We start from the raw sequence: 19,475 nt of genomic DNA, 5'->3' as shown, positions 1-19,475 counted from the left end.
TAACCTTACTGTTTTTATCTATCAAGACTAATCCTTTCAAGTGAACGCCCCTTAAATATATATTTTTTTCCCTTATTTTTTATAAATAAAAATTTCTTCATTTCTCATTCTTTATTTTCACGAGATAATATTATCCTTTTTTTTATTATAATATTTTTATTAAAAAAACATACTTTAATTGATTTTATAAATTATATATACGATTGCTAATTATAAGATAAACTTGTGGGGTCTTCGCAACGACCAACTCAAATGTAAACTAGTATTTTTCATGAACCCACCGAATTAATGCTAGTATGTTTCACAGAAGTTTCCCATTATTTTCCAAGAATTTCGTGAAACATGTGTAGTCCAAGTAAATTTAATTCTCCAATCACGAATACACAACATCAGTCTTCTCATACCACTGAATCAAATACAACTCACAACACAAATAAGCATATAGACAAACTCTTAAAACCATCACTAAGTAGTAGTAATTACTTAAGAAGTGATAATCTATTCTATTCCCACTTAGTCTTCAACTGGTTAAAGTGCTTAAAATTATAAGACATCACCAAAATCCCATCCATTCTCCTCAAATTGAAGGTCTCCACCAAAACAGAGCATCTAAACTCATTCCAATCACCACCTCCTTCCCATTTCTCCACCTTATGAATCTTCACTTGCCCCTCCCCTCCCACCCACCCTCCTCTCTCTTCCTTCCATTTCATCCTCTCCACCAGCTCCACTCTCAACCCCACTCCTCCTCCGTCTTCAACCTTAAACCACACCACTCCGTCGGCCGCGCTCCACGTAGCTTTGCTCCCGCCAACAAACACCTCCTCCCTTTCAACTGCAACATCAACCACCACCGAATTCCCATTATTATGATCACGACCAATCTTGAAAACCTGCTCCCATCTCTGCTCCATTGTAACCTCATAATACATGGATCGTTTCACTTGATCTCTCAAGGATCCATCCTTGACAAACACGAAGGGAGTGTACCATTTCCCCACCACTCTCGATGAATCCAACTCCGGCAGACGAGCACGGAGGCCGGGATCGAGGCCCCGTGCCGTGTCCAGCTTGAAAGTGTGGGGAGTCTTGGTGTAGACCGTCCAGCCCTTCCGCCGCAGGAAGGAAGGAGGGAAACCATCCGACGCAACCGACTTGGCCACGAAGTGGCCGTCGGAGAGGCAAGCGGACTCGTATGGAACAAGCTGGAACTGCTGGTACACGTTGCGCGGATCCAACGGCGTCGACTTGACGTCCTTGACGCAGCGGCAGAAGCAGCAGCTCACCTTATCTTCTTCTCTCGAGCATGTGAAAGCTTCTCTGAGAATAAACATTCATCACTCAGTCCATCTCAATTATGAATTAAAGCAAGAAAAAGCAGACGAGAATGGTACCCTATGCGTTTCCGATGGGGAACGACGGCGTAGTAGCGATCGGAAGACAAGGGGCAGTTGAGAGCAGGAATCAAGAAAACAGGATCGCTAGATGTATCAGTGTTGCTGGTGGTGTATTGAATGATGAGCTCCTTGTCTTGAGGGAAAGGCAGCTGCTTAAGGCTGCGATTCTTGCATAGTCCGAAACAAGAGTATCTCAAAGATTCCTCGTCTTGGATCACTAGGAATCCACTGTTGGGACCGTCGGGAGCTGCTGCTACCATCTCTGGGGATTTTAGCAGCTGCGACACAGGCCTTGTCACGTACATTCTTCTTTTTTACTTGCAGAGTATTTGTTTTGTTTGGTAGATGTATGCCTCAACATCCTTGGATGCATATTTATTGTATCTTATCTGTATTATAAGCTTTGAAATTTCTTCGGTCTAAGAGGTGGAATTTTTCGGATGAATTGCCTCGTTACAACAAGGCATGTCTCAATCTGAATGTATAATAATAGAAGAGCCAATGCATTAAATTTCTCATATAACAAAAATTAAAAATATTATCTATAAAGATAAATAAAATAAATTTAATGAATTTTTTTATATAAAAATTACATAAGGGATATAAAATTATCCAACTTTCAAAAGGTGTCTACCTAATATACGATTGTTTTTTTTTTTAACATTAAATTGTTACTGAAAATGTACTGAGTTGTGTCAATTGAAAGACAATGATCGTAGATTTGATTACATTATCTATACTTATTAAGTTATTTTTTGTTTTTCCTCAAAAAAAAGAAGAAGTTATTTTTTGTTTGATCTGACTGATTCAACTATTCGCGCGAAGCCCAAAGCAGAAATGTGTTTTGCGCCCAAAGCAATTGGGAGTAATCAATTATGCGCCAATATGTATTTTAGGCCCAATTTATTCGATATTATTGTTTTTCTTTTGGATCATCTTATGGATCATCTTATTATTAAATGAAGGCTTTTTAGAAAAAAGAATGCAAAAAACCTAAAAGACGAACCCTTAAAAGCACAATTGGTGTCACTAGCCTTTTTGTTGTTTTAACAATTATTAGATTTGTCTATCGTGCGATGCACAATAATAATTATAGTTAAAAAAATTTATATGTATATTATTATAGTATTAAATTAGAAAAAGTACTAAATATAACACATAGTTAATTTTGAAATAATGTTTAATTTTATACGACATCTATAGTTGCACTACAGAAAAAATAGAGCAGTATTTTTGGGTCGTTAATATTGTTTTTTATTTTTTTATTTTATTTTTTTAGTTTTATTTTTTAACGACCGAAAATTCGGTTGGAATATATTTTTTTAACGATCAAAAAAATTCGATCGTTAATATTTTATTTAAAATTTTAAATTCTTTTATTTTTTATTTTTATTTTTATTTTTAACGACCTAAAAATAAATAAATTTAAATAAAAATGTGAAATCTATTGTGACATATGTAAGAAGAATTATATTACAAAAAATAATGTTGCACTACTATACGTGCATGGCTCATCGAGCATTGCATATTTTATTGGATGTGGAAGGACAATGACTTTCAAGATACTTATAAGCTATGTACTATGTTGCATAGGTGCGAGGGGGCGGGTGCGAGAGCGATACGATTCGAATGCGGGGATACGGATTTTAAAAAAATATAGGGTGCGATTCGTGAATGATACGTCTGTTATATTTATATAGTATTTGATTATATATGACCAATCAAATTGAAAAAAAGAAAAGAACGTTCATAAATTAAATGTTGCATTGCAAATATAGATCAAAGATCAAGAAATAAAATACATATAATAGCTGGAATTGCAAGATAAAGCATTTCAATCTACCACTTTTACTATTATAATTATTTAATTATTAGTTTACTATTTACTAATTATGATAGAACTTAGAAAATAAAATATAGTAGGATTATAATTTCTTAAAATTGAATTCTTCTTAGTTGAGGGATCGAAGAGACACAAACAATTGTAGGGCGATAAATTGTAAAAATTGCAAAAGAGCCCAAAAATAATGAAATTCTTCAAAACAGCCCTAAATGAACCCGATTCGCGAATTCGATTTTTTTTTTTTTAAACTTTTTGGGGGGATTCGCCACGTGGCGAATCCCACTCGAATCGCACCCGCACCCGCACCCTGTGCGTATCCGATACTGCAATGTGCTATTTTTTAGGTTCTATTGTTAAGGGGGAATTGTATTCACCCTGTTTTAGAACTTGTGCTCTGAGTTCAGTCTTTTTCTTGCTTAGAACTGTTGTGTGGTTTTGGCATCATCAAAAAGGGGGAAATTATTGGAAACTTAATGGAATATCCTAATCTTTGTTTTGATGATACCAAAGTCCATAGGCTTTGTTTGTAATAGACTAGAACTGCTCGAACTCAAGTGTTAGAGTTTTTCTAGTTTAGTTGCTGTTCTGAAGACTGAAGAACGGAGGGCTGAAGATTGAAGACTGAAGTTTCCGACTGAAGCAACAGTCGAAAAATTAGTCTTGAACTGATTACTTAATGCGTGCCATGTGGAATCAGCGGACTGATACTAAAGTCAAGTATCAGTTAAACATTCTTCCTCGGACTGAACCTCCAACGTTCAAAGGAAGCCACGTACTCCAGAAGTACAGCCGCATTAAATGCAGATATCTCAGGATCGTCCTTTCTCTGCAGAGGTCATTCCTATTTGGTGATTACTTTTTCAGAGACGTCGCATCTCCTGCTCTTCAACATAGCCATTCTCACCAAACAAGGAACCTCGAAGATTGAAGCCTCAGTCCAAGTTCAAATTACTCTCTAACGGAAGAAATCTAGAAGACCTTTTACGCCAACGGATCTATTCAAGACTTCTCCTATAAATAGCACTCGAGGATCACTTCAATCTTCACCGATTCAACAACATAAGATGAAACTCTGCCAAAATTGTTTCTCAGCCAAAAGCATAAACTCTCCAAAGCTTGAATCGAAGAAGAGAATCTCAAAGCCAAAAATCAGTCATTGCTGATTACATAAATTCTCTTAGACCTTAGGCAAACCTTGGTTATCCAAAGCCTAGGTCAAACTAACTCCAAAGAACTTGTTCTTTGAAGTTTAGTTGGCAAGATTTCAAACCTCCCTTCGACCGATTGAATCGAGTGTTTGAGTTGTAAATGAGTTTCAGGAAGGTACTCTGTCTCCATGAGGTCCTAGTGCCAGTTCGTGCTAGGAGTGAGAAATCCAACAAGGTGTGTTGGTACTGAAGATTGGATCTTCAGTTGTTTCCGTTGTGTGCACCCGCAAACACATGTTTCGGTTTGCTGTGCACCCGTAAGCACGAGCATCGGTTTGCAGTGCACTCGTAAGCACTTGCAGAGTGAAGTTGTTGGTCTGATCAACCGATCGTGGATGTAGGAAGTATTTTCCGAACCACGTAAAAATCTCTATGTTATTTACAGCTTTCAGTATTTAATTTCATGCTTGTGCTCTTCCTCTCATCAACTGAAAACTGATTAATTGCAAAGAGAAACTTAAGACTAACAACGTGCTCAACCGAAAAGGCTATTGCGAAACAAAAGTTTTCCGCTGCGTGTGTTATCAGTCTGGCTGATCTATCTTCTGATAGTCAGTGAGATTTATAACATCTCTGTTTATCAAACTCGACCGAAGCCTTACGTGCATCAGTTAAGATCTTGTGACTTAACTGATAACTCCTTACTGAAGAGTTTTTCAGCATCAGTCGTCAACCTTGTTTTGGTCAAAACTCTTTTCAGTAAACATGTGTCTGAGTTTGTGTTTGAAGTTTCGTTTACACCTATTTGAGACCCTCCGGACCTAACATATATATATATATATATATATATATATATATATATTATCTTTACAAATATCCTTTATTTATTTTTAAAAAATCACTTTTAATTCAATCACAACCACACATTTTATACGATGATGGATTTATTTCTCCACCATATAAAAATCCACCACCACTTTTATTAAAACATGTCTATTTTTTTTTTTAAAGGTAAAAGAATTCTTACTCACAGAATAATTCTAAAATGAAAATTTCATCATTTTTTCGTGACCAGCAGGTTAAGAAAATGTTAGGGATTGTCTCCACAAAAGCTAATTGAGATTAACTAAGTCAAATAGAGAAAAAATGATTCAATGCGTGCATTAAAGGTTTTATTTATCTTGATTCTAATCTATTGGAAAGCAAAAGAAAAAGTCGGCTGTGTATCTCTAGTGTGTATGTGTTCGGCGGCTGATTAGAAACAAATATATATAGAGGAATCAGAGGCGGCGGTGGCTTCTAGTGCACGGCCGCCTAGGGCACCCCACAGCTTCAAGGAGGCAGCGGGAGCCACTGGTTGCAGTTTTTTCGACGAGCGCCGGCCACGCGTCACTGCACTATGCAATGTTCTTGTTTTGATCCGTTCTCATTTGTTTCAAGTTTGATTTTAGATTCGTTTCTGTCTATAAACTGAGATAAATTTCAATTCTTATTCAGAACACTCAACGCAATTATGTCTAAATTTTTTGTCCACTTATTAAACAATTCAAACATAAAAATTTTTAGATTACAAAATTAGCAAATAAACTCAAATCAATTAATCTGGAGTAAACGAGACCAAAATATAAATCAACAGAACACAAACATCCAAAAACTCATCACAAAATAAGCTAAACATCTACCATAAATGTCATATTATACAACTTAAGAGATAAGTATCCCTGGCTTTCCTTCTTACACAAACACTAAATACTTACAAACACATTTAAGATAAAATATTGGTAAACAAACAAACTAGATGGAGTACAAAAGAGAAGTGCTCATCTATTCCCATTTAGTCTTCAACTGGTTAAAATGTCTAAAATGATAAGACATCAAGAGACTCCCATCCATCCTCCTAAAATTGAACGTCTCCACCAAAACATAGCATCCGAATTCATTCCAATCGCCACCTCCTTCCAATTCTTCTTCCCTATGAATCTTCACTTGCCTCCCCTCCCCTCCTACCCACCCTCCCCTCTCTTCCTCCCATTTCATCCTCTCCACCAACTCCACTCTCAACCCCACTCCTCCTCCGCCGCCGCCTTCAACCTTAAACCACACCACTCCGTCCACCGCGCTTCTCTCGTCCCACGCAGCTCTGCTCCCGCCAACAAACACCTCTTCCGTTTCAACAGTCGCATCAACCACCACCGAATTAATCCCCTTATCACGATCGCGATTATCAGTCTTGAAAATCTGCTCCCATCTCTGCTCCATGGTCACCTCATAATACATGGATCGCTCCACCTGATCTCTCAACGAATTACCTTCCTTGACGAAGACAAAGGGCGCGTACCATTTTCCGACGGCGCGGGCTCCGGGGGAGTCCAGCTCCGGCAGGGAGGCACGGAGCTGGGAGTCGAGGCCCTGCGCTGCGCCCAGCTTGAAACTGCTGGGAGTCTTGGTGGTCGCAGTCCACCCCTTCTTTCGTAAGAACTTTGGTGGGACGCCGTCCGCCGCCGCGGATTTGGCGGAGAAGGTGTCGCTGGCTCGCCCCGGGAACAGGGCGAACTGCTGATATGCGTCGTTGGGATCCAACGGCCTCGGCTTGGCGTCTGTGATTCCGGATGAGAAACAACATGGCGCATCGTCTTCTTGTTCCTTTGAGGAGGTCAATGCCTCCCTGAAAGATGAATTCATTAATTGTCATATAATTAGAATCAGCAAAAAGTAGAAAAGAGAAAGAGATACCCTTTGTGTTTTCCATGGGAAAGGAGGGCGTAGTAGCGGTTGGAAGACAAAGGGTGGTTGAGAGCAGGGATGAAGAAGACGGAGTGGGAAGAATCGGAGGGGGTGGCGACGTCGAGAGAGACGTCGCCGATGACGTCGACGGGGAGAGAAACGCCGGCGCTGACTCCCAAGCTTCTAGGATATAGAATGGCCACCTCCTTGTCTTGAGGGAAAGGCAACTTCTTAAGCGTCCGATTCTTCTTCAGTCCAAACATGGAATACGTCTCAGATTCCGCATCTTGAATCACTAGGAATCCCGAGTTCGGACCCTCAGGTGCCGCTGCAAGATTCTCTGCAGATTTTTGCAGCACAGACAGAGGCCTTGTTACGTACATATTTTGATTTCCTTGATCTCTTTTATGCTCAGATTTTGCTTCTTGTTGTGTGCAGCCACAATATACATATATATATATATATATACTCCCTCCGTCCCAATAAATGTGGCCACTTTGTTTTCGGCACGGAGATTAAGAAAGTGATAGTTAATTGTTAATATGTGTGGTCCACCTTTTTAATTAAGTGTTATCTATCAAAATTAAAGAGCTAATTAAGTCTTCTTCTCACTACATCAGTTCCATATTCTCGCCGGAGGCGACGCCGGCGATGATGACGCCGGAGCCGGCGACGAAATCGCAAACCAGATCCCAAATTGCAAAGCAGATCGCAAATGAACAGATCCAAATCACAAGAAATGAATTAAATTAGATCACAAAGCAGATCGCAAATGAACAGAAATAAATCCGAAATCGCACATCGCAGATCCCAAGTTGCAAATTGCAAACCAAATCACAAGAAGTTGGGTCGGATTTGTTCGATAGAGATCTGAGCAAGGGAGAAGAGGAGAGCTTCTTGCCAAACCCGGGAAAGGAGAGAGAAGCAGAGGTTGCGGCTGATTTGCAAACCAAAATGGAAAAGTGACCACTTTTAGTGGGACAAACCAAAATGGAAAGGTGGCCACATTTATTGGGACGGATGGAATATATCGCATGTACTTCTTGATTACTTAATAAATACTGATGATAAATTGACCTGTATACTGTATACTACGTGTTGATTTTATATTGATTAAGCAAATTCTGACCTTGTACTCATAACTATTTGACTAGTAGTATTATATTTGGAGTAGACTATTCTGCCCTGCCTTTTGCATATCAGCATCATATTTGCGTTTAAGTTTTATCATTGCATGGAAATAATAGTCTTACTAGTGCGCGTGCATCTCCATATAATTAAACGTTAAAAGGGTGTGTCGTTCTTTTTTACTCATAAAAGGAAAGATAATAATTAGGGGTGTTTCTATTGCATGATTAATTATACTCCCTCCGTCCATGAAACAACTTCCTATCTTTTCTTTTTAGGACGTCTTTTCACTTTTCACAATTCCCAATATTAATTATAACACATTTTCACCACTCCCAATACACTCAACTACCTTTTATCCACTCTTAATACACTCAACAATATTTTTTCTTAAAATCTGTGTCACTCCCTCCTAGGAAGTTCTATATTTCTAATTTCACTCCTTTCATGAGATAAGAATCAAGTAAAATTAGCTTAAATGATAAAAATAATCAAAGTCTTACTATATCCAAAGTTGCAATTCATCAAAGTAAATTAAAAATTCACCTTACTATTTTTATCTATCAATACTAATCCTTTCAAGTAAACACCCCTTAAATATATGTTTTTTTCCCTTATTTTTTATAAATAAAAATTTCATCATTTCTCATTCTTTATTTTCACGAGATAATATTATCCTTTTTTTATTATAATATTTTTATTAAAAAAAACATACTTTAATTGATTTTATAAATTATATATACGATTGCTAATTATAAGATAAACTTGTGGGGTCTTCGCAACGACCAACTCAAATGTAAACTAGTATGTTTCATGAACCCACAGAATTAATGCTAGTATGTTTCACAGAAGTTTTCCATTATTTTCCAAGAATTTCGTGAAACATGTGTAGTCCAAGTAAATTTAATTCTCCAATCCCGAATACACAACATCAGTCTTCTCATACCACTGAATCAAATACAACTCACAACACAAATAAGCATATAGACAAACTCTTAAAACCATCACTAAGTAGTAATTACTTAAGAAGTGATAATCTATTCTATTCCCACTTAGTCTTCAACTGGTTAAAGTGCTTAAAATTATAAGACATCACCAAAGTCCCATCCATTCTCCTCAAATTGAAGGTCTCCACCAAAACAGAGCATCTAAACTCATTCCAATCACCACCTCCTTCCCATTTCTCCACCTTATGAATCTTCACTTGCCTCTCCTCCCCTCCCACCCACCCTCCCCTCTCTTCCTCCCATTTGATCCTCTCCACCAGCTCCACTCTCAACCCCACTCCTCCTCCGTCTTCAACCTTAAACCACACCACTCCGTCGGCCGCGCTCCACGTAGCTTTACTCCCACCAACAAACACCTCCTCCCTTTCAACTGCAACATCAACCACCACCGAATTCCCATTATTATGATCACGACCAATCTTGAAAACCTGCTCCCATCTCTGCTCCAATGTAACTTCATAATACATGGATCGTTTCACTTGATCTCTCAAGGATCCATCCTTGACAAAAACGAAGGGAGTGTACCATTTCCCCACCACTCTCGATGAATCCAACTCCGGCAGACGAGCACGGAGGCCGGGATCGAGGCCCCGTGCCGTGTCCAGCTTGAAAGTGTGGGGAGTCTTGGTGTAGACCGTCCAGCCCTTCCGCCGCAGGAAGTAGGGAGGGAAACCATCCGACGCAACCGACTTCGCCACGAAGTAGCCGTCGGAGAGGCAAGCGGACTCGTATGGAACAAGCTGGAACTGCTGGTACACGTTGCGCGGATCCAACGGCGTCGACTTGACGTCCTTGACGCAGCGGCAGAAGCAGCAGCTCACTTATCTTCTTCTCTCGAGCAGGTGAAGGCTTCTCTGAGAATAAACATTCATCACTCACTCCATCTTAATTATGAATTAAAGCAAGAAAAAGCAGAGGAGAAGTGGTACCCTATGCGTTTCCGATGGGGAACGACGGCGTAGTAGCGATTGGAAGACAAGGGGCAGTTGAGAGCAGGAATCAAGAAAACAGGATCGCTAGATGTATTAGTGGACTGGCCGTTGCTGGTGGTGTATTGAATGATGAGCTCCTTGTCTTGAGGGAAAGGCAGCTGCTTAAGACTGCGATTCTTGCACAGTCCGAAACAAGAGTATCTCAAAGATTCCTCGTCTTGGATCACTAGGAATCCACTGTTGGGACCCTCGGGAGCTGCTGCTACGATTTCTGGGGATTTTAGCAGCTGCGACAGAGGCCTTGTCACATACATTCTTGTTTTTTACTTGCAGAGTATTTGTTTTGTTTGGTAGATGTATGCCTCAACATCCTTGGATGCATATTTATTGTATCTTAGCTTTGACATTTCTTCGGTTTATGAGGTTGGAATTTTTCGGATGAATTGCCTCGTTACAACAACGCACGTCTCAATCTGAATGTATAATAATAGTAGAGCGCAATGCATTAAATTTCTCATATAACAAAAATAAAAAATACTCCCTCCGTCCCACTAGACTTGGCACTTTTGAGTTGGGCACGGAGATTAAGAATAAAGGGTTAAGAGTGTAAAGTAGGTATGGTCCACTTATTTTATGTGAGTAGAGAAAGTAGAGACCACATACTATTTTAGAAAAGTGTCAATTCTAGTGGGACAAACAAAAAAGGCAAGTGTGCCAAGTCTAGTGGAACGGAGGGAGTATTATTTATAAAGATAATTAAAATAAATTTAATCATTTTTTTTATATAAAAATTACATAAGGGAGATTTATAAAATTATCCAACTTTCAAAAGGTGTCTACCTAATATACGATTGTTTTTTTTTTTTTTAACATTAAATTGTTACTGAAAATGTACTGAGTTTTGTAAATTGGAGGAAAATGATTGTTGTAGATTTGATTACATTATCTATATTGATCTGACTGATTCAATTATTTGCCCGAAGCAATTATGCGCCCAAAGCAGAAATGTGTTTTGCGCCGAAAGTAATTGGAAAAATGAATGAGGCAAATATTAAAGTAACTATTTTGCTTAAGCAAAGGTTAATAATAATCATAAAAATAAAAATATATTAATTGTAAACATTTTTATCAAAATATCCTTATATTTTAAAATTTATATTCTTAAAAAAAAAAATTCAAATCATTCCCATCGTCTCCTTCCTCCAGTCAACATAGACAAACCCATGACTCGACACACTTGCATCAAGCGGCGAAGCAGCAGCGAGAACCACCGCCTCCGTCTTCCTCCTTGACGACAGCGAAGGCGTCGTCGCCTCCCTCTAAGTCTCCGGCGGAGCTCCCTACCTTCGGACCGCCACTGACACCTACCATTCCTCTATTTTAGCCGCCACCGCCGTCTGTATCTCGGACAAGTGGTTCACCTGAACCCTAGCCCCCAAATCGCGCCACCACTCTGATTTTCCGGCGGTGGCGACTCCCGTTCGTCTCTCTCTTTGCCTCACTCTCTATCTTTCCCTTTCTCGGCTGTGGAGAGTCGATGCTACCTGGATAATCTTTATATATATAAAAAGTAAAGTAAATGTAATTTAATTCAATTGCAAAGATATAATTGGAATTGGAAAAAATCTTAATTAGTGGTTAATTCTTTTGTTTCAAACGGATACACTTTGTTATCTAAAAAAAAAAAAAAAACGGTTACACTTCTTCATTTACTTTTTATTCTCATTAATTATAAAAACCCTATTTTCTTTTTTATTTATTTAATAATTTATTATGAATATAATATACAAAATGCATCTTAAATAAAAGATCATAAAAAGATCTTTACTTTGATATATAATATGTAAAAAATTAATTTAAAATAAATAAATTGTTATCATTTAAAGTTTAACCATATTCAAAAAAATAAATACTTCTAACTTCCGTTCAAATGTGTAACATATTCAAATATATTTCAAAATATTTTCTAATTAATATTTCTTCTTTCTTTTTATGAATTTTGTTTATTTTATTAAAAGTTTGAATTTTATAGGTTGATATTTTTTTTTAATTCATCATTTTTCACACCAAATTCATAATGTTTTTTTAACTAAACCAAATTCATAATGTTACATAGAAAATTCATACACAATTTATTTTATGCGATAAATCTGGTTTAATTAGTGTAATTATAGAAACTCCATATATAAGTGATACAATATTTATATATAGACACATGTTATATTTTTGTATAATTACATTGGTAATGTTAAAATATTAGATCACTTAACAAAATATAATTTTGGTGTCGAATTTTAATTATATTAGTTTATATTAATATTATAAAACATATATATGCAAATTTTACATAAGTCTAAATTCACATTCAACCGCGCTATGCGCGGGAGGTACACTAGTTGGTGAGAAAAGGAAAGGGAAAGGTGGTGGTGGTGGTGGTGGGAGGTGGCCGAATTGGTGACAAAAGGAAAGGTGGGGGGGGGGGGGGGAGCGGAGGGTGATTGAATTGGTGAGAAAAGGAAAATCTAAAGGTTGGGGTTGGGGGTGGGGGTGGGGGTGGGGGGAGGGTGGCGTGGGGTTAGCAGATGAGTGCCAGCCGATGGGAGAAGAAAAGAAGGGGAGGGGGTGGCCGGGTGGGTTACATTTTAATTCTATTTTTATTTTGGGTAAATATCATGAAAACTCCTGAAGTATATCCGTTTTATCAAAAATATCTTGAAACTTTTAAAATGTTCTCTGAACCCTTAAACTATCAAATTTTTATCAAATATATCTCGCATCTATTTTTCAGTCACCAAATACGTGATGTGGCTCGCCGGATGCCACAATGTAATTTATATTCTATTTTTTTAAAATGCAATGGCAAAAACGACATCGTTTCGTACCATATCATTTTTAAAAAATCCACTCTAAAATTTAAAATTCACTCCTATCGTGTTTGAAATTCACGCTTATAACCTAGAATTACGGATAAACACGGTAGAATATGATACGAAACGAAGTTATTTTTTCCATGTCATTTAAAAAAATAGAATATAAATTACATTGTGGCATTCGGCGAGCCACATCACGTTTCTAGCAACCGAAAAATAGATGCATGATATATTTGATAAAAACCTGATAGTTTGAGGGTTTAGAAAATATTTCGAAAGTTTCAGGGTATTTTTGATAAAATGAGTATAGTTCAGGAGTTTTCATGATATTTACCCTTTTATTTTTAATTATTATTTGGAGGTATTGATAGTAGTATAATTTTAGTAAGGATAAAATAGTCTATTCACACAAAAAATGATTTGAATTAATATATTTTTATTTTTATGATTTTAATTAACCTTTTCCTAAGTAAATTGGTTATTTAGGAGTATTAACACAAAAGAAATTATGCGCCAATGTATTTTCAGCCCAATTTATTCGATATATATATTTTTTTCTTTTGGATCGTTTTATTATCTGTCTTATCATTTTTATTTAATTTATACATTTTTTTTTATCTTATCTAAAAGGGTTAAGGTGCAGATTATCCCCTGAACTAGACCCCCCTAGAGCGTTTACCCCCCAGACTCGGTCAAGGCGCGTTGACCTCCCTGAACTCCCGAAACAATGGTGCAAATAAACCCGTCTGTTAAACGGCGTTTAAACGCCGTTTTCTTAAAAAAAATTATTTTTTTATCACTCCTCTCTCTCTCTCTCCAATTGACCTCTCTCTCTCTCTCTTGGATTGATATCTCCGCCAATAAATTCCCCTTTCTGTTCAAAGCCACCGATTATCCCACCACCGCCACCTCAGCCGCGTCGCCGTGGCCTTGGCCGGCCTGCGTCATCAGTCCTAAGACTCTCTCCTTCTGCGCGAACGCCAATTCACCGAAACCCCCAACTCCTTATTCAGCATCCGCCGCGACGAGAGCTTCTCCGCCTCTGCGGCAGCGTCACATGTATTCCTCGAAGAGACCGCCGTGATCGGAGGCCTCTGATCCGATCACCTCTTCTTCAAGCCTGGCGAGACAAGCTCCATCCTCAAGGAGGCGGCGCGGTGAAGGCTAGGGGTGAGCATTCGGGCGGGTTGGGTTGAAACCGAACCGAAATACCCAATCCGAAACCCAAACCGCCTAAAAAATTTCGAACCAAACCAAACCGTTTGACTGGTCAAAATCGAACCAAACCAAACCGTAAATTTTCGGTTCGGTTCGGTTCGGTTTGGCCAAAACCGTTTTTTTTTTTTTTTAAAGCTACAAGCAAAAATTAAAGTACTATGAATAAGCAAAAATTACCACATCTAGATAAATCCATTTACTTCTACAATCAAGAGTTTGTAAAAATTAAAGAACAAGCACATAAAAAAAATCTTATGTACTTTTGAATTTAATGTAAAGTGTAAAATTCTAAATTTAATTTTTAAATATTTATTAATTAATTATTTAAAAATAAATATTTATTAATTATATTTAAATCGGGCGGGTTCGGTTTATAAACCAAACCGTTTTTCTCAAACCGAACCCGAACCGTTTTCTGGCGGTTTGAAAATTGTCAAACCAAACCGAACCGTTTTCTCTACATAAACCGAACCAAACCGTCCGGTTTGGTTCGGTTCGGTTCGGTTTGGCGGTTTCGGTTTGGTTTTGCTCAGCCCTAGTGAAGGCGCGCGCCTTTCCCTACAGTGGCGGCGGCGGCGACGTCAAAATCAGATCCTCAATGGCGGAGATGGTGGCGGCGCACGACATCAAGTGTCGGGACTGCCTCGAGGAGCTGCCGACGTGTTACCTCAGAGTCAACGAGAAAAGCAATCACGGATACATCGTCGGCGCCTTCTTCGATCTCCTCATTCACCTCTCACTGCATGCGGTAAATGGTCTTAGTTTATTCATTATTGAAATTAGCTTGATGGGTTTGTAAATTTCTGGAAGGAATAATGTAAGTTAGAAACATAATTAAGGGAATTTTGCTCTGTTGGCTGAACTATGTTCGCTGGCACCGTTCAGTTTCAAGTCGTTGTATTCGAAATGGAAAACTTGGTGGTGATTATTGTTTATCTTTTCTCGATTTCTCTGTCTGGTTCGAAAGTAGAAGAAGAAGAAAGGGAGATATCTCTCTCCCGTTATGCTCCCTCCGCCGAACAGAGAGGACGATGCCATTCCGATTTTTGATTGGAGATTCAAAGCTCGCTTTCTGGTGGTAGATTGATGACAATGGCCGTGGAGAAGAGAGAGAGAGAGAGGAGTGGGGCCCACTAGAGATAAAAAAAAGGAAAAAAAGAAAATGGAGTTTAAATGTCGTTTAACAGACGGGTTTTGTTTGCACCATTGTTTCAGGAGTTCAGAGAGATCAACGCATCTTGACCGAGTCTGGGGGGTAAACGCTCTAGGGGGATCTAGTCCAGGGGCTAATCTGCATCGTAACCCTATCTAAAATAAGTGAACCATGTTTAATAGTTGGAAGCCTCATTATTTAGTGCCCATTATTTAGGGCCCAACCGTTTTGGTGCGCACTTACGCTTTTTAGTGCCCATTATTTAGTATCACTAGCCTTTTTGTTATTTTAACTATTATAGGGGGAAAGAATTGTAGAAAGATAAAGTTGCTAAAATTGCCTGGGCGTCCATTCTCCAATCAATTTACTATAAAGTGCTATATATTTGTACACATTATTGTTATTAACGAAAATGAATATTCGTACCAAATGTGTATGTTCTTGCGGGCAAGGGCGGGGTCAGGAATTAAGTTTAGGGGGGATTGAACTTGTGCAGGGGTTCGGGGGCGGTAGCCCTCGAGATTTTTTTCGGACATTTCGTATATTTAATGTATTTTTTTTATTGAAATACGAGCATAATAGCAATAATAACGAACAACATTTTCATAGATTATATAGTTTCAATATATTACCAAAATAAAAATAAAAATTGGGCATTCTATATATTTAAGGCATTTTTTTTTATTGAAATACGAGTATAATAGTAATAATAACAAATAACATTTTCATAAATTATATAATTTTAATATATTACAAAAAAATTTTGGACATTCCGTATATTTAAGGTATTTTTTTACTGAAATACGAGCATAATAGTAAGAATAACGAACAACATTTTCATAGATTATATAATTTCAATGTATTACAAGCTACAATCAATAGTAATAAAAGACAAGTATAACAGTATCATAACAAACAATTTTTTTTTCGGGGGGACATTCCATATATTTTAGGTATTTTCTATTAAAAGACAAGCATAATAGTAATAATAACAGACAATATTTTCATAGATTATATAGTTTTAAATAACACAATTGATGCAGCCAGATCAGAGCTAAGCTCGCGCCAGAGCAAAGCTGAATCCCGCGCCAGACCAGAGCCAAACTCGCAAGAGCTGAAGTCGTCCATGCAGAGCAGAGCAGAACGCCCATGCAGAGCAGACCTGCAGAGCAGAGCAGACTTGCAGAGCAGAGCAGACCTGCAGAGCAGAGCGAACTTCCAGAGCAGAGCAGACGGCACAGAGCAGAGCGGACGTGCAGAGCAAAGCGTACATACAGAGCAGAGCAGACGTTCAGAGCAGAGCGTATTTTCATAGCAGAGCTGAAGTTCAGAGCAGAGCGCATTTCCAGAGCAGAGCAGAGCTGGAAGTTCAGAGTTGGAGTTTTAGAGCTGGAGTTTCAGAGTTGCAAATTTCAGCTCTGGCATTCTCGCCAGAGTCATGCTTTGCAGAGCGGGTGTTTCTTGCAGAGCTGATGCGTTCCAGCTCTGCAGCTTACATAGCTGGATTTCTCGCTAGGGTTATTTTGGATTGCTGAGCAAGTTTCTTTGTTTATGTTTGTTTCCTTCTTTACATTAGGGTTTCCTGTTACCTATAAATAGGGTTGCTATGTGTTGGATGAAAGTTAGTTGATTTTTGATAAATAATACAGTGAGTTTTCTCTCTCAAGTTTTGAATTCTTCTTGATTATTCCAAACAAGAATTCAACCTATCGACGAATCGACGAGTTCATCATCCCTCGTCGTGTGTCATTCAACGTCTCCGAGTTGTTGCATCGATCACATCGTTGGGGTCTAGAGATCCGTTCTCTAGGAAACTTCGTAGATTAGGTGAGGGGTTTTGGGATAAATTTCATACTTTACTTTGTTCAGTTCTTGTTGTTCAATCTTCCGCGTGTATTCTCTGTTCAGTCCGGCGAAGAACTTATGATCACCGGCGAGGTTCACATCATCTGGTATCAGTTTCCAGGTTTCGTAAGGATCGAAATTTCTAGGGTTTGTGTCGAAATTTTTTGTTTACCAAATTCTAGAGTTTCTGTCCATATATCATCGGATGACTATTCCCTCATTCCATGGGAGGAACGGACCAGAACTCTATCTTGAGTGGGAGAGAAAGGTGGAGCTTCTATTTGATTACCACAACTTTTCCGAGCTCAAGAAGGTGCTGTTGGCAGCGCTTGCGTTCACAGATTACGCACTTGTGTGGTGGGATAAGATAAGAACGAGTAGGAGGCGAAACGGAGAACCACCTATTCAGACTTGGCAAGAGATGAAGGCGGTGATGAGAAAACGTTTTGTGCCGAATCATTGGGATGAAGACTTCAACGAACCACGCAGAGCAGAGTGGGATGATTGGATCTATGAGCATCGGGGCACTTGGAGGCAGTATCAACCATTTTCTAGTGGTTCCTCGTTCAAAGGGAATCAATGGAAAAGTGAGGCGCCGCCACGTGATGATGAGAAGCAGTTCTTTCAGTCTCGTACCGAGGCTGTGAATTCAGCAAATTAAGGTAATCTGGCAGTTTCCGATGGTTGCCATCGAGTTACAACGTGGTGCATGTATCAGAGATTCGAACATCGTATGAGTAAGAGTTCGAGCACACCAGTTATGATCATGAGAGATGATCGTAAGGTGGTGACTGCGGGTGAGGAGACCGAGCCTGATATACAAAAATTGGAGGAGACTGACGACGAAGTGGCGGTTGTGGTGGAAGTCGATAGAGAGGTTGCTGCTGTCCAAAATGAGGAGTCCAATCTTAAGTTGCTGGAATTGAAGGATTTACGTGAGGAAGTGCGTGAGAAATCTCCCTTGGCAACACAGGCTTTGACACAAGTTCAGGGCGTTGAAAAGGAGCAGTGAGGCGATGTCGACGAAAAGGCGGCGGAGAAGGTTAACACTAAGGAACAGCAGGTGGAGAAACAGGAGAAGAAGGGTGAAGTGGAAGTCGAGGTTGCTGTCAAAGTTGATGAGTCTAATCCTAAGTTGGAGCCATCTGAGGACGTGCTGCTTGAGGAATCTGTTCCCACTTCTTTGGAAGCAAAGGTTTTGACTCAGATCAACAAGTATAACAGTGCAGTCTTTTGTGATGCAGCGCTGATGGTTGAAGCAACCATGGCTGAAGTAATCCTGGCTGTTCGGAAGCAACCATGTCTATTTGGAAGAGAAGTGAAGCATGGCGGTATGCTGTTCGGAAGCGAAGTAAAGCATGACAGTATTTTCAACAAATTCTTCACGTTCAAGGTTCTCGAAAAATCAGGGTTAGAACAGCAGCATCTGGTTTTTGATCCCGGAAAGATGAATGATGGACAAGAGAGAACAGCTAGGGACCATCAATCGTTTCTTGCAACAAACGAAGATCTGATTTTTTATCCCGGCATTGGCATTGACAACTTGGATTTGAGGACAAATCCTCTTCAAGAATAGGGGAATGATGCAGCCAGATCAGAGCTAAGCTTGCGCCAGAGCAGAGCTGAATCCCGCGCCAGACCAGAGCCAAGCTCGCCAGAGCTGAAGTCGTCCATGCAGAGCAGAGCAGAACGCCCATGCAGAGCAGAGCAGAAACGCCCATGCAGAGCATACCTGCAGAGCAGAGCAGACTTGCAGAGCAGAGCAGACCTGCAGAGCAGAGCGAACTTCCAGAGCAGAGCAGACGGCACAGAGCAGAGCGGACGTGCAGAGCAGAGCGTACATACAGAGCAGAGCAGACGTTCAGAGCATAGCGTATTTTCATAGCAGAGCTGAAGTCCAGAGCAGAGCAGAGCTGGAAGTTCAGAGTTGGAGTTTCAGAGCTGGAGTTTTAGAGCTGCAAATTTCAGCTCTGGCATTCTCGCCAGAGTCATGCTTTGCAGAGCGGGTGTTTCTTGCAGAGCTGATGCGTTCCAGCTCTGCAGCTTACAGAGTTGGATTTCTCGCTAGGGTTATTTTGGCTTGCTGAGCAAGTTTCTTTGTTTCTTTTGTTTATGTTTGTTTCCTTCTTTACGTTAGGGTCACCTGTTACCTATAAATAGGGTTGCTATGTGTTGGACGAAAGTTAGTTGATTTTTGATAAATAATACAG

The 19,475-nt window shown here is 39.3% G+C and overlaps 3 protein-coding genes across 4 annotated transcripts; all 3 read right to left on the bottom strand.

Annotated features, from left to right (window-relative positions):
* Positions 1 to 347: 347 nt before the first annotated feature.
* On the bottom strand, positions 348 to 10,657 carry LOC131024428 (uncharacterized). 2 transcript variants are annotated; one of them, XM_057953937.1, is made up of 2 exons: positions 10,177 to 10,657; positions 348 to 1,320 (listed from the first exon to the last, which is right to left on the bottom strand). In XM_057953937.1, the coding sequence occupies exons 1-2, from the start codon at positions 10,491 to 10,493 to the stop codon at positions 504 to 506; spliced, it is 1,134 nt and encodes a 377-aa protein (XP_057809920.1). In that variant the 5' UTR covers positions 10,494 to 10,657; the 3' UTR covers positions 348 to 503. The 2 variants fall into 2 exon arrangements, with proteins under 2 accessions (XP_057809920.1, XP_057809921.1); XM_057953938.1 differs by lacking the exon at positions 10,177 to 10,657 and adding an exon at positions 1,395 to 1,881.
* On the bottom strand, positions 6,044 to 7,531 carry LOC131024427 (uncharacterized). Its single transcript, XM_057953936.1, has 2 exons — positions 7,122 to 7,531; positions 6,044 to 7,053 (listed from the first exon to the last, which is right to left on the bottom strand). The coding sequence occupies exons 1-2, from the start codon at positions 7,493 to 7,495 to the stop codon at positions 6,213 to 6,215; spliced, it is 1,215 nt and encodes a 404-aa protein (XP_057809919.1). The 5' UTR covers positions 7,496 to 7,531; the 3' UTR covers positions 6,044 to 6,212.
* LOC131024429 (uncharacterized) lies at positions 9,130 to 10,183 on the bottom strand. Its single transcript, XM_057953939.1, has one exon. It carries the CDS (start codon positions 9,712 to 9,714, stop codon positions 9,283 to 9,285), a length of 432 nt encoding a protein of 143 aa, XP_057809922.1. The 5' UTR covers positions 9,715 to 10,183; the 3' UTR covers positions 9,130 to 9,282.
* Positions 10,658 to 19,475: the final 8,818 nt, after the last annotated feature.

Source organism: Salvia miltiorrhiza, chromosome 5, assembly GCF_028751815.1.
Source record: "Salvia miltiorrhiza cultivar Shanhuang (shh) chromosome 5, IMPLAD_Smil_shh, whole genome shotgun sequence".
Classification (NCBI taxonomy): Eukaryota; Viridiplantae; Streptophyta; class Magnoliopsida; order Lamiales; family Lamiaceae; genus Salvia; species Salvia miltiorrhiza.
The sequence above is the reverse complement of the archived record's forward strand: the minus strand, read 5'-3'. Positions and strand labels throughout refer to the sequence as shown.